Genomic DNA, 15,555 nt, shown 5'->3' with positions numbered 1-15,555 from the left:
TGTCAGCAAGAAAGAACTGAGAAGGCAGAGGGTCGGCAGAGCCTGATATACTGACGCATGAGCGTGGCATTCAAGAGTGTGCCAGAGCTGGCCTTACGGATACTGCTAGGGCAAAAATCTCCAACCACACATGTGGGCACGCACATAACTAGAATGGAATGGAGTAAGCAACACATCTCGAAGAACAACAGTCATGAAGATGGTGGGTAACCGTTTTTCAGTATGTTTGTAGGATTTTTTAGTAAATGCATATGTTGAAGGAAGAGCTATAGAACGAAGTTTTACAATAGGTGAGCATGACCTGAATAAAGAAGGAACTGTTTGCTTGAATTCAGCTGAGGAAATACAAAAATTAAGTTAGGGAAAAATACTAAGATTTTCTTAATGATAGAATGTGACAGTAAAAATGTTTAAGTCAATGGTGGGCAACCTGCGGCCCACAGGCCGCACATGGCTCATCAGGGTAATCCACTGGCGGGCCACGAGACAGTTCATTTATTGACTGACCGCAGGAACAGCCACTCTCAGTGGCCGTGGTCTGCCATTCCCTGCCAGTGGGAGTCGGGAAGCGGTAGCCAGCACATCCCTGTGGCCTGCAGCACTTCCCGCCGCTCCCATTGGCTGAGAAAAGCAAACTGCAGCCACTGGGAGCTGCTCGCAGTCGTGCATGTGGACAGTCAATGTAAACGAACTGTCTTGCGGCCCCCAGCGGATTACCCTGACGAGCTGCAGGTTGCCCACCACTGTTTTAAGTTGTTAGTTACAGTATGGAACTCGGGGAAACTTGCTACAGAAGGGAAAGGCAACATGAACTAGCTGAATTAGAGTGAGCAATGGAGAAGGGAAGATTAGAAGGAAAGAGAGGGAAAAAAAGTTGAAGGGGAGGAGAATGAGAAACGATTTGATTTTAATATTGAAAATGTTTGGATAATTTCAATATTTTTGTGGCTAAGTAGAAAGACACCACAGTGATACACTGATGTTCCAAAATGGGAGCAACCTCATGGAGGTGAGGTGCAAGGTATTTAGTAGGAAACATTGTTTTCAAATGTGTTGATACTCTCCAGTGTCTGAGTGATTGTGGCACTGGTGGTCAATGGCTTGTTTTGGGGATGAAGGTTAGGTGTGTCTTGCACTGCAGAAAATGCTGCTGTCTCCCTGGAAAGAGCTTGCCTAATGCTCCCTCAACCCTTCCTTTGCTGATAGCTTTCTTGTCTGCTACTGTGCTCTCCTTATCTTTCCAAATCTATGGTGAACCTTTTCAGGAGAAGACTCTTCCAGACATAACTTCCTACCTAGGTGACATATTTGGCTTTCCCAAATACTGGTAATCTTCCCAGATCCACAGATATGGCCCAAAATTTTGACATACTCCAGTTTTATGTTACACAGTTTAAATTAGTTGTTCATTATTTATTAGTTGAATGGTTTGATAAATTCTGTTGAAAGTCTTGCACTGTGAACATATTTCTCTCAACTATGTGACTATTGTCTCATTTTCCCTTGTTTTCTCCCTGTCAGTATCCACCTGTTCTCTCTCTTCTGTTACTTAAGAGTGTAAGCTCTTTGGAGCAGATACTCATTTTGTAATGTGTTTGTACAGCAGCTAGCACAATTGAACCCTGTTCCATGACCCGGGCTACTAGACACACTACTGCAATACTACTAATGAAAAGTAAAAATTCAACTTTCAATTTTCACTCATAAATTAATTGTTTGGCTGCTCTATACAGCTTGTTTCTATTTCTCTTGTAATTGATTTTTTTCCTTTACGCAACTCAGCTAGGGAAATAATCTCTTCTCAAGAATCAAACACATTTTCACAACAATTAGACTAGTGGATGATGGCTTTAATTTATTGAATTAAACAGCAACATTCTTTCTTCTAATAAAAATACAGTTCAGCTTAAAAATGTCATATTGTAGCTTCTTAAAGTTTTAAAAGTAGACCCTAAGTGGAGGAGAGTCTAGTAAACAGGACACATACAAGCCATGGAATAAAGAGATGGGGAGAACTGAGGTGCCATTAAAGCGAGGGAGTTCATTCCTGTCATAATCAACTTGAAAATTGACATTGCATGATGTTTTATTGATCTTGAGCACTCAACCCTTCTCTTGCACCAGTCATTATCTAGATGGTATTTTGAGAAATAAGCCAGAAACAAGGTGACTATGTATTGTGGAATATTTCATTATGAGGCACCCTCCCCTACTTATGCTGAAAAGGCTCTTGGAGTTTTGAAAGTTCAGGTTTTAGATCCTGAGACTATTTTGGAACACACACACAAAAATGAGTTATTTGAAATTTCAATTTGGGATTGCCTTTTTGAGTGCAAATTTTTTGTTTTGGTGAATTTAAGGGGGAGGCTGCAAGTTACAGTGCTCCTTTTCAATTACCTTTATTTTAAAGAGGGTAACTTGGTTTATTTTGTTTTTGTTTGTAGGAATGCAAAAAGTTTCATGGTGTGTTTCTTGGATCAGCTTGTGGTCATCATGGCCCATATATTCCAGATGTTCTGTTTTGGTCCGTGATATTATTCTTTACAACATTTTTCCTCTCCTCTTTTCTCAAGCAGTTTAAGACCAAACGTTATTTCCCTACTAAGGTAATTAGGGTTCACTGCCATTTTGCTTTGAAATGACAGTCTTTCCTTCTTGCATACAATGATGTAATTCACTACAATTTTTCTTTTATTTACTGTGTTTCCAAAGTTTCAGAGCATTGTATTGAGCATATTAGTTTGCTGAGATCATTCTCCTAGTCAGAACAGAAATAAGTGATTGATGATTGGCTGATAATGTTGTAAATTTAGGAGTTAAAATTAAAAATATAGACACTGAGATAGAAGGTGCTAGAAATGGTTAAAAGTTCTTGAAATTATGATAACTGAACGGTCGTTTTCTTAAATTCTTCACTGTATTCATAGCAGTGAGTAACCTAAACATTCATAGACATAAGCAGACCCCTAAATCCACATTGGGATATAGTCAGATCTCACAAAGGGATTAGACATCCACGTGGTTTGTCACATCCATTGGCACAAGATGCTGGGTTGATACCTAACCTGTGGGAGAAAGTACATCCTCAAACACAAGAGTGTTGGGAGCAACATTCCTTCACTCAGCCTCTGTTAGGGGGCAGATCTAATCCTTGCTGCTTGGATCAAGTGCCAGAAGGTAATTCCATTTAGCCAAAAGAAGGTGTGGAAGATGCTTGTGAAATTTAAACCCATACTCGTGTATCATGCACATTAACTTTTACCAGTCCATCTTCCACAGCTTGAAACTGTCCTATAGTATAAATCAAATTAGCTGAAGTATACACATGCAGATTACAGTAAAACTGTAAATTCTAAAGTGTGTTCTTGGAAATAAGAGTGGCAATGCAGAAACAAGACTAAGAAGGAAAGGTTGAGCAGCCAGCCAACTCCCAAGTGAGAGGAGATCCCTGAGATTAGCCAGTAGCACTGTTGGCTGGCCGGTACTACTGCTCTGTTATATGGGGAGGCATCCTGTGGGGCAGCCTCTGCAATGTTTTGCAAGTTGAAAAAGTCATCACTATTTGTGCAGGCATCTTGCAGAAAAGCTTCATGGCTATTGTTTCATAGTGAAATCACACCTTATCACATATAGAATGCAGCTGTACTAGGTTTGTAGTGTTTAGGATGGGATTGGAAATTAAGCAAGAAATTAGACTCTTGCTATGGAATGGCCATTATATTTTATATTTTGAGGTGAGGCACATGCATCTTGTCAGACTGAGATATCTGTTTTGATGGTCTGGTCCTTCTTTTAAGGCTAATGGAACCCAATCACTTCCAAAGGCCTTTAAAGGAATTTGTTTCTTCGAACAGATCACTTCTTTGAGGCTAGGATTTAAGATAATATTTTATCCTCCATTAATAGGGTAGGCAGTAAGACAATAGGGTTATGATCACAGGTCACTTTAATTTACAGATAAATTATGAGAGAAGATAGATGGAGTGCCAGTGATGGGAATTTTTGGCTAAATCTGATCTGTTTGATCATTTAAAAAATTGAACTAATTTAGAGTTGCAGAAATTATCCATTTTCACAAGCATTAAATATAGCAGTGAAAATAGCTTGTATTTTAAGATACCTTTTTTTCCTTCTAGGTGCGCTCTACAATCAGTGACTTTGCTGTATTTCTGACCATAGTGATCATGGTTTTGATTGACTGGCTTGTTGGGGTTCCTTCTGCTAAACTACATGTTCCTGAGAAATTTGAAGTAAGAAACAAAAGCCTTGTCCATTTAAAAAGGTTTAAATGATCTGCAATTCATGAATAGTTGAATAGTGGAAAAATGAAAAAAATTGCTGTTAAATGTGGGGAAAAGAAATTCACTTTTTTTGTGTTTGGAAAGAAATACACTATAATATGTCCAGTTTTTTTCCATGCTAATTTTTTTTTCTGAGTTGATATGCATTTCTAATTTCTCTGCATTTTCTGCTCTGGGTCTAATTCTCATCTGAAAAAGGAAGTTACTGAGATCCTTGTTACTGTGTGGTGTTCTGTCTCACAGAGTAACATGAACTCCTTTTCAGGAGAGATGTATAGAAGCCAAGGAAAATGGAAAGGATTGTTTGTTTTTGTCTTATTACTTTTTTTTTCACATAAGCCACACCCTCATGACTTAATGCTATACTAATGCACACCTAGCAGCTAATTGCACCACTCCTTCAGTCCACTAACTAAATGCATTTTAGGCATAAGCCCTGGTAAGATCCTCACCTACACCAGTTTTGCTGAGGACATAGCACTAGTTATCAAATCAATGGATGAGCTACTTGTGGCACCTAAATCCATGAAAGCTCAGCAGCAAAAGTTGGCCTGACAATTAATTGGGGTAAAATTAAGCTTCTTAAACTGGCAGTTTTGATCATCCTGCAGGCTTTAGCATCTTCACGGGTGATCACCCCAGTTGAGATTGATGATGATTTCACCTAGGTCTGCTCTGTTGTTGATAACTTTGGAGGCGTCAAGAAACAACTTGATGCCCAAAGTGGAAAAGTATAGTCAGTAAAGGGGCACCTCATCAAGAATGTCCTTCATAAACTCAATATGCTGATAAGACAAACTGAGGATTTATAATGCTTTGGTGGCCAGTATTTTGACCTATGGGATTGAAACATGGCCTCTCAGTGTCAAGATTAAAAAGAAGTTGGATATCATTCAGATGAAGCATGTTGAAAAGATTGAAACTATCAAATGGACAAATTCAAGTTGAATGAAGAGATCCATTTTTCTAACTAAACATGTCCCACTACTTCAAAGTGTCGCCCAACACTCTAACGTGGTATGCCCATCTGTTCTGAAGCATACCAGCTTCCCTATGGGAAACATCTTAGACTTTCCAACAATAAAGCAGGATCAAAAAGGTCCCTAGAAGACTTAAAACATGGCTGGTCAGTGTCAACAGACACCTGTCCCTCATGTGCATCCTATCCTGTAACACCTAGGCTCAGAACAGAACATGATGGAGGCACATACTGCATTTGATGGCCTCTGTGCTGTCCAAGTGAAAGCATGAGAACAAACATAATATAACCTAACTTCAGTCCAAGTCATTTTCATTAATTTAAAAACTTGAATATGGTTTTTAAATGTCTTCTAAAAGAAAAGTTTTTAATTTAAACTGAGTTTGACCTACTTATTATAGCAGGCATTTATAGTTATTGACTTTCATTCCTGTTACTTGGATTTGTTTTCCAGCCCACTCAGAAAGACAGGGGATGGCTCATAGATCCTCTTGGAGGTAATCCTTGGTGGACACTACTGGTAGCTGCTTTTCCTGCATTACTCTGTACCATTCTCATTTTCATGGACCAGCAAATCACTGCAGTAATCATAAACAGAAAGGAGCATAAGTTGAAGGTAATAGTTAGCTTTTCTCCATTTTTTCAAATATATTCCGAACTCATTTGTGAGCACATAAGTCAATTTATTGCAAAATAAACTTGTTCAGTGTTCTCTAAATAGGCTACATAACAGTAAATAGTGTAGGTCTTTGAAACATAAAACTAAATTGCAGCTACTTAAATGACCTATTCATATCTAGTAACAAAACACATGGCTACTAGAATAGTGGCACTCTAGAAATCTATTTAGAGAATTTTTTTTAGTCATTTAGTGCAGAACTATGAGTGTATAAATCTTTTATGTGCTGCAGATCTTCATTTTTGCAGGTAACTCATTTCTTTACTTGACTTTACAGAAAGGCTGTGGCTATCATCTTGATCTGCTCATGGTTGGTGTTATGCTGGGGATATGTTCCATAATGGGCTTGCCTTGGTTTGTGGCTGCAACTGTCCTGTCTATAAGTCACGTCAATAGCCTAAAAGTAGAATCTGAATGCTCTGCCCCAGGAGAGCAACCTAAGTTCTTGGGAATCCGGGAGCAGCGAGTGACGGGATTAATGATATTTGTTCTGATGGGCCTTTCTGTGTTCATGACCTCTGTTTTGAAGGTAAGAAATAATGGTTGTTCCAAAACATGGCATGCTTTATATTTTAATATCGTTACTTACTATTTGATAATGTAAGCAAGTTTAATATACTAATTTAAAGAAATCCACTTTCATTTTAGAGTTGTCTTTATGTAAATAGATGTATGATATAGTTTAATAGAAATGACAGAGCAGATGAGAGTAAAAGACATCTGAGAAGATAAGGAACAAGTGTTTATATATCATAACCCCTGTCTCAAATGCTTGATTACTTAAGACTCTTTTCTGACTACTTATTTTTCAGTTTTCCAGGCTTAGGTTAACTTCTGGATATTCTGCGCCCCTTTAAAACATGATTGAAGCACGGTGGCAAACCTGCCCTCTTCCTTGTTGCTGCTATGTTCTGTATTTATCCTCTGGATAAATAAAGGACTTCAGACTCTACATATAGCAACCTAGCACTTTAAAAAAAAGAAAAAAAAATCCCTTCCCTTAAGCACCTTCCATTAACGCAGACTGCCATATTTTACTATGTAATTCTGTAAATGCTAACTTTTAACTTTGTTTCCCCCCCGTAGTTTATTCCTATGCCAGTTTTGTATGGTGTCTTTCTTTATATGGGAGCATCTTCACTAAGGGGCATCCAGGCAAGTTCTGTTTTTATTAAACAAGCTGATTGCTTTTTTAGAAAACATTTTCTACTTGATAAAGCTACTAAAAAATCACTGAATTTTAAGTTGTCTCTGCCTGGAATAGCCTTTCTATGAATGGAAAACATAAAACATGCAAATATGATCTGAAATCAGTTGCTTTGCATCAAATGAAAAGGAAACTTTAAAATGTCATTTTATTGAAGTGTAAGTAAAGGTACAATGTGTTGTCAGATTAGGATGTAAAAACATGTACTGAACATTATGTCTGGATAATTGCTCTTATTTCTGGGGCACTTAAGTTCTGGCATGTGTTCTTTCACTGGGCACTTGATGAACAATATGAAATCCTTAAGTATTGACACCTGTTTTCTAAAATCCTAAACAAGTAGTGACTTAAATCAAATATACACTACATTAATGCATTTCATGTACAGGCTGTAAAATGAAGGAATCTTACTTACAATATTTCCAGTGTCTTTAATTATCCTGTCCACTTCTGTGTGGATAAAATCATTAACTGAGGATGACTTCCTTCTCAATATAGTTTTTTGACCGTATAAAATTGTTTGGAATGCCTGCAAAACATCAACCTGATTTGATCTACCTGCGGTATGTGCCACTCTGGAAGGTCCATGTCTTCACAGTTGTTCAGCTCACCTGTCTAGTTCTTTTGTGGGTGATTAAAGCCTCTGCAGCTGCTGTTGTTTTCCCTATGATGGTAAGTTCTTTCTTAGCATCTTTGGGAATTTATTCATTTTCCAAAAGGGTCTGTGGATTAATACAGCTCTTCAGGGTTTATTTGCTGACTAAAAAAAGATTCTAGTAAAAATCCTCCTTTTTGGAAGCCAATTATGATTTCTTTTTTATTTAAAATAAGCATCAGATTTAACTGAAAAGCTGTAGACTTAGTAAAAAATTATGGGTTGTGGTAGTTATCTCAATGGTCCATCTATTCTTTTAGTAGTGAGTCAGATCTGTTTTTTAAAGTTATGATGTGATAACCTTTGTATGACTAGAAAAAATATTCTGTCCTTAGTTTAAGAAGCTGATAACATATTAGTGTATACATATTTTTATTTTTCTAACATTCATATAAATAGATTCTAAAGGATTCAATTCTTATTTTCTGAAAGGTTCTAGCATTGGTGTTCATTCGTAAGCTCATGGACTTATGTTTCACCAAACGAGAGCTTAGTTGGCTGGATGACCTTATGCCAGAAAGTAAGAAGAAGAAAGAAGATGATAAAAAGAAGAAGGCAAAAGAGGTAAGTGTACAAAAGGCCAAAAGTGAGTTGAAAATTGCTAGAGGAAACTGCTACAGAAAACCTAAGCAAATAACCTAGTATTTAGAAGTTAGAAATGTAATTGGCATGAAATTTAAAAAAAAAAAAAGTAGTTTACATTAAATACACATTGGTTTTTATACCTAAAGTAATCAAGATTTGGAATTCTCGGCCATAGGAGTTACTGCCAGAATCTCAGTTGTTAGGATTCAAGGAGAGAATAGGACCGTTATAAAAATAGTAATGGTATGGAATTTGATACCTAATTGTGGTTCAGTGGATTTTTCAAACTTAGCATCAGAGCAATGTCTACCAGAGGAGTCAGCAACCTTTAAGAAGTGGCATGCCAAGTCTTCAGTAGTTTAAGGTTTCGCATGCCAGTAATAAATTTTACATTTACAGGGGCCCTTGACAGAACCCCAGACTGGCAGCAGGCTGACCGGGGCTGGCAGCCTGGACCTCGGCTGGCATGAGGCTGGCAGCAGGAACCCCAGAGCTGTGGCGGACTGAGCGGCTCAGCCAGCTGATGATCTGGAGTTCTGGCCTTGGGCTTCTGCCAGCCAGGGTCTTGGCCATTGGCCCCACTCAGTTCGCTTCCGGCCTAGGATTCTGTTCATCCAGGCAGGCAGGGGGCTGAGCAAGGCCAGCAGCCAGGACCACAGACCGGCAGTGCAAGCAGCAGAGGGAACTTCAGACTGGCAGCATGCTGAGCAGAGCCAGCGGCAGGAACCCCAGACGGGCGGTGGGCTGAACGATTCAGCCAGCTGATGGTCTGGAGTTCTGACCGTGGACTCCTGCCAACTGGGGTCCTGGCCATCGGGCCCGCTCAGCCCGCTGCCGGCCTAGGATTCTGTTCACCAAGGCAGGCAGGGGGCTGAGCGAGACTGGTGGCCGGGACCCCAGCTGGCAGCAGCAGGCCAGTAAAAACAAGCTCTTGTTCTGCCTTTGGCACGTGTGCCGTAGGTTGCCGACCCCTGGTCTACCATGATATACTGGTTGTGTTGGGATTTTCATCATTCTCTAGTGACATAAGGTGACACCCTGGCCCCAGTGAAGTTGATGACTAAACTCCATTGGGGCTAGGGTTTCACCCACTATATGTGACAGGGCTGTAGTTAAAACTGAACAATAGATATTTATTTACCAATAATTTTGCCTGTATAATTTTCCCCAGTAAATTTCAGCTAAGCTAGCCCTCTCATCGCCAGTTCCCTAACAAATCTTTCAAATATATTGTTAGAGGTTCTTATTTACGTTAAACATTATTTAGCCAAGGGTGGGGGAGGAAGAAAAAAATATCTCAGGGAAGTTCCCCCTGCCACCGCAATATTCAAAGGTAAATGGGTAATTTTTCCTACTGAATCGATCAAAATGTGTAATAGCCCAAGACAAGGAGACTGAGTAATTGCTATTTCTGCTTCTTGAGTAATTCTGTATCATGCATGTGATCTGCAGGAGGCAGAGAGAATGCTTCAAACAGTGGACAGTGAAACTGTACATCTTCCATATGAAGGAGGAAATGTCTTACAGATTCCTGTAAAAGCCCTAAAATACAGGTATGATACAACTTGCTGCTTTTTTGGATTTTTAAATAGCTTTGTATTACATGCAGTATTTATATTTTTTGCTTTAATTAAATAAATGTAATTGACATATTTGAGTGAACAAATTTACATTTAAGCTTGTGACTCAGCTAGGTACCTGGGGAAGGGTTGGGGAATAGGAAAGAATTGAAGCAAATCTTGCCTTTAATGATATAGGGGATGTGTGTCCTCTCTTTTTTTTAATTGCATTTTAATAATTTACATAACCATCTTGAACAGATCAGATGACTCAGTTTCGACCAGCTGTTCACAGAGTGAAGAAGCTGTTTTGGTCAGTTCTTGTCTATAGAATTTGTGTGTTACTATGCATGGCTAATTATATGAAATGTTAGGTGTCATTTAAGTATAGTTAATTAATGGCATTAGTTCAGCCATATATTTACCAGCTGCTTTGATTTATAAAGTTGAGGTCTGAAACTGTCTTTTACAAATCATAATTTTTACACCTTTTTAATTATAAGTGTGCATATATCAAATAGCTTTCTGATTATTAAACTGGAACCAGAGCACTTAAAAATAATGTGCTCACTATTTGGATACATTATCTCAGTTTTTCTCTTGCTAAGAATGAGCCTTATTCTCCAAAGCCTTACATGTTGTGGAGTCATATCTGAAGAAAACGTGTTTGAAATATTACTGTCCTGATAAGATAGTGTTTCAAGCCTACTTTGCATCGGTATGAAATGATCCATAAGGTGCATGCTAGTGGAAAATCAGGCAATGTGTCTAATCATTCCTGTAAAGCAGGGGTCAGCAACCTACAGCACGCGTGCCAAAGGTGGCACACGAGCTGATTTTTAATGGCACACAGGTGGGCTGAGACACTCAGCCTGTCGCCGCTCTGGGGTTTCCACTGCTGGCTTCTGCCAGCCGGTCTTCTGCCGCCGGTCCCATTCAGCGCCTGCTGCTGGGCTGGGGGAAGGAACCCCAGGCTGGCAGTGGGCTGTGAGCCCAGCTGACAGGAGCCAGCCTCTGAAACCCCAGAGCAGTAGCAGGCTGAGCTGCTCAGCCCACCGCCGCTCTGGGGTTTCCGCTGCTGGCCCTTTGCCAGCTGGGTTCTTTCCCCCTGCTGCAGCCCCACTTAGCGCCAGCTGCTGGCCTGGGGGAGGGAACCCCAGGCTGGCAGCGGGCTCTGAGCCCAGCTGATAGGAGCTGGCAGTGGAAACCCCAGAGCGGTGGTGGGCTGAGCTGCTTAGCCCGCCACTGCTCTGGAGTTCCCGCCGCTGGTCTCACTCAGCGCCCGCTGGTCTCACTCAGCGCCCGCTGCTGACCTGGGTGAAAGAACCCCAAGCTGGCAGTGAGCTGAAACCCCAGCTGGCAGAAGCCAGCAGCTGAAACCCCAGAGGGGGGCTGGTGGAGACACTAAGCCCACCCCTGAAACCCCAGAGCTGGGTGGGCTGACCTGCTCAGCCTGCTGCCACTCTGGGGTTCCGGCTGCTGGCCCCTTACCAGCCGGGGTCCCTGCCGCAGCCCCACTCACCTTTCTTCCAGCGCAGGCCCCCTGCCAGATAGGGTCCAGGCTTCCGGTCATGCTTAGCCCTACCAGCTGCCAGCTCCACTCACTTCAGCTGCTGATCTGAGGTTCTAGCCGCTGACCTCCTGCCAGCTGATTATCAACTTATAACTCAGAAGCTTGTGTGCAGCTTAAAGTATCTAAATAGGTGCCATCAGGCACTGGAAAACTCAGCAAGGAAAAGCAGGGGCAAGGATCACACTAAACTAATATCTGCATTTTAATTTAATTTTAAATAAAGCTTCTGAAACATTTTGAAAACCTTGTTTACTTTACATATAACAGTAGTTTGATTATAATATTATAGTCTTATAGAGAGACCTTCTAAAAAATGTTAAAATGTAATACTGGCACACAAAGCCTTAAATTGGAGTGTATACATGAAGACTTGGCACACCACTGCTAAAAGGTTGCCGACCCCTGTTGTAAAGGGACTGCATTTGTGGGGGGATTGAATGGGGGGAAAAGTGGCAAAAATGACTTGACTGACACACTGCGTGCTGTCTGTATAAATACTTGTCCGGTGGTGGGGTGGAGTGGGCGGTAAAAAGTAGATTTCTGCAACTTCTAGCTTATCGGCAGTCTAGCAAGTATCACCTGATTTCAAATGCTGGATCAGCAGAAAAAGTTGACAGTTTAGGTCTTCATACTTCATGATATAGGTCCACTTCAACCTCAGTTCTTTTATCAAATTCAGAATAATAGTGCCTTTATGCTTTCTTCCCTGATTATTTCCTGGGGACAGGTGAGAATGATTCTGATCTCTGAAAGATGTCAGCCTTATTTAAAAAAATAAAAAAATACAACTTCTTTTAATTCCTAAACAACCCACAATGGATTTTTGAAAGATTAAAGGAAAAGATATTTGAGAAAATGAAGTGTCTAATTCATATTACAGTGGGAGAGGGTCACACACTTCAGAGCTACTGTAGGCCAAACTCATTGTATATAGCAGGGGTTCTTTGCATTCCTGCATTCCATCCCACAATCACTTTGTGCCACACTGCCAACCCCCTCTGTTGCAAGGACTCCCTGCAACTTTTCCCAATCTCCTCCATGCCAGGGGTTCTGTGACCTCTCCACACCCCCCTCTTCTCTTACCAGGGTCCCCCGCCCGCCATGCCAGGGGCTCTGCACCCCTCTTCCCAATGCGAGGGGCCCTGTCTGCCTCTCCTTCCCCCATGCTAGGAGCTATGTGCTTCCTTACCCATATTATGGTCCCTCACTCTGCCCCAAGCCAAGGGCTGTGTGCTCACCCTTGTGCCCTATATCCTCTCCCCCCCCCAACACATTAGTCTGGGAGATAAGTCTGTCAGGATGTCGTCATGTCAAACTCTGTTGGGAGGCTGGGCGAAGATGAGATATGGGATTGTTATGCTGGAAGGGCATTAATGATGGTGCAGTTTGATCTATAGATAATTGCAGAGGTGCATGAAGCTATGGGTGTGTTGATCAGATGCTGGGGCTCCATGTGTCCCATGGTCCCCCCTTTTGGTTTTCTGATGCTTTCCCCCAAATCATTAGGGTTCTGGCCATTGATGCCTAGAACATTCCCTGAAATTTTGGAATTGTTGGAATGCTGTGTTCAAAAGTTACTATGTTACATACAAACAGTTCTAAGCTGCTACGACATGGGAAACCACCCAGGATTTGGTGTTCTAAATTTCTGTTTAACTTTGTTAGGATGACTTTTTTACTTAACATGTCACTTGTGGCTATATAAGTGATAACAGAAGGCACTACTGATGTGAACGGTATGGGTGACAAAATTAATGCTTTTGCAAGGTATTGAGTACTAACCAAAAAGTATATTTGTTCTTCAGCATTGATCCCTCAGTTGTAAACATATCAGATGAAATGGCCAAAACTGCACAATGGAAGGCTCTTGCCATGAGTACTGAGAATGCCAAAGTAACCAGAGCTAACCTGAGGTAGCTATAATTACCCACTTACACATTTTCTAACTGCAGTTTTGTTTGTGTTTAGCAGCTGTTGGCTGTGAAAATAGTTTGTTTTAAAAATGTGTTTTCTATACCTTGAAAATATATGGCAGAATTTATATTGACATCTTTTAAGGGACACTTGAGATTCTAAAAACCTTTTTTTGGTGATCTTTACCAAGAGGTTATACAGTAACTAGTGTTATACCTGCTATGAACCCTTTTAATTAAAATGTAAGAAGTATTGTCTCATAATTAGAAGACGTTTCCAGTTTGCTTGACATATGTATGCTAATCTGAAAAGGACTTAGATTAATAAAAGTTTTATTAGCATGTGTTCATAAAGGATCTGAGAATCAGAAGGGCTTGGCAGCTGCAGGTGCTCAGTACATCTGAAAATGTCCCTAAAGCTAGTGTCCAGTCCCTGGCATAAGTAAAAACAGCCTCTGCATGGTTCGTGCAGTCCCATCTTCATAGGTGTCCCTTTTCTCTGGCCCTATCTCCTGCACTCAGAAAGGATAGAATGAGGAATTGATGGGTGGGCTGTTGCATCATCTATATACTCCCTATGGATTTGCCCATTGTGGAGATGGAAGGGGGGTGGAGAGATCTTCAGGAGGATGAATCCACTAGCTTTCTGACTGCTTTGTGCTGCCTAGAACTTGGTCCTGTTTTTTGCTTTCTGATTTTTTAATTGCTCCCTGTCTTCAATAATCAAAACTTGTGTCTAATTTTAAAGTTTCAATGGAGAAAAAAGTTTCTTTATTTCAGTGGAGATAAAACCATCGAAATGATATACGGGAATGTTAGGGCTCTATGCAGCCATGAATTCTCTGTGACTGGACTTGCACGCTCTATGGTGGCCAACAGCCTCTTTGTCATGTGGAGTTTGCTTTCATCCCTAGGAGCAAGCACCTAATACCTACATTCTGAGTGATTCCTCCCAGTATCCTATTGCAGGTTCTTCCTTGGTTGGCTGAATCTCAGTCAGGCCAAAGGGAGATAAAAACCCAGAGACTGCTTATAGGAAAAATGGGAGCTAACACAGAACACTCCATTTAGATTGCTAGTGGGAGGCATTTTTAAATTCTTTTATGTTGTTCTGCCTCTGCCCTTGTCAGGAACTCTGTAAGGGAGTTATCCCTCTCTAGGAAGAACTCTTCAAGTTTCATGCTCTGTAAAAGGATGACTCCTCTCGGGGAGAGGAGATTACTTATACACAAACTCTCCTCCTCTTTTCCCCCTCCAGTCTTTTCTGCAGTTCCCAGACAAACAGCTAAAATATATTTTGTTGTTGTTTACCACCACGATTATCAAATCAGCTAGGACTCCATTGTACTAGGCTCTATACAAACACAGAATAAGAAGATGCAATCTAAGTAGACGAGACAAAACACGGAGACTGACAGACTGATAGAAGAGGGGAGTATAAGGAAACAATTAGACCAATATTGGTCAGTGTGACAGGCAGTAGGCTCAGTATACCAGCAGCCTAACTACTGTCAAGTTTATTGTAGGCATTGCTTCAGAGGAGAGTTTGAAGGAGAGTAATGAGGTAGCTTTGCAGGTGTTTTTAGAGAGCTCTTCCCAGATGTGAAGGGCCATCTCGGGGAAAAGAGTGCAGGTGCTTATTTGAAAATTTAACAAGTGGGTGATAGAGGTTGTCTTTTGCTGATGTCTTCCTGTTAATACTGAATGAGATGACATGTTAACCATGAAAGGTTTTAAAACTGAAGACAAATTGCTTATGTTTGATGGAGTAGAGAAGCAGGGGAGCCAATGGAGAGTTGCAAAGAGAGGGGTGATGTGGTCAAAGTTATGGGCTAACAGCATTTTAAATGGATATGAGTGGGTTAAGATTGCATTTTTCAGGGCAAGATAAAATGATGATGTAGTAACTGAGATGATGAGAGTTTAGCAGTGTGCATGGATAGGAAATGCCACATCTTGGAGAAGTCATGCAAAAGAATCTGTAAGATTTAGATGTAGCCTGGATGTGAAAACCTAGATGGGGTTCAGTTGAGGATGATGCCCAAGTTACTGGCATGAGTGACTGGTAGTATGATGATGATGTCCACAATGATTGAGAAGGATA

General features: G+C 40.8%; 1 protein-coding gene across 10 annotated transcripts in view; it reads left to right on the top strand.

The window, feature by feature from the left end:
* SLC4A7 (solute carrier family 4 member 7) overlaps positions 1-15,555 on the top strand; it is a 172,076-nt gene that overhangs the window by 147,131 nt on the left and 9,390 nt on the right. For 6 of the 10 annotated variants that reach the window (XM_050938308.1, XM_050938303.1, XM_050938309.1 and 3 more), the window contains 9 exons: positions 2,445-2,606; positions 4,137-4,250; positions 5,735-5,896; positions 6,237-6,488; positions 7,046-7,114; positions 7,665-7,838; positions 8,254-8,385; positions 9,859-9,959; positions 13,344-13,451. In XM_050938308.1, the coding sequence (XP_050794265.1) occupies positions 2,445-2,606; positions 4,137-4,250; positions 5,735-5,896; positions 6,237-6,488; positions 7,046-7,114; positions 7,665-7,838; positions 8,254-8,385; positions 9,859-9,959; positions 13,344-13,451 (1,274 nt within the window). Of the gene's footprint in view, positions 1-2,444; positions 2,607-4,136; positions 4,251-5,734; positions 5,897-6,236; positions 6,489-7,045; positions 7,115-7,664; positions 7,839-8,253; positions 8,386-9,858; positions 9,960-10,226; positions 10,279-13,343; positions 13,452-15,555 lie in introns of all 10 variants that reach the window. The other 4 variants (XM_050938307.1, XM_050938310.1, XM_050938305.1 and 1 more) reach the window with 2 other exon arrangements.

The sequence above is a fragment of the Gopherus flavomarginatus genome, chromosome 2 (genome assembly GCF_025201925.1).
Source record: "Gopherus flavomarginatus isolate rGopFla2 chromosome 2, rGopFla2.mat.asm, whole genome shotgun sequence".
NCBI lineage: Eukaryota > Metazoa > Chordata > Testudines > Testudinidae > Gopherus > Gopherus flavomarginatus.
This window is presented reverse-complemented; position numbering and strand designations above follow the sequence as displayed.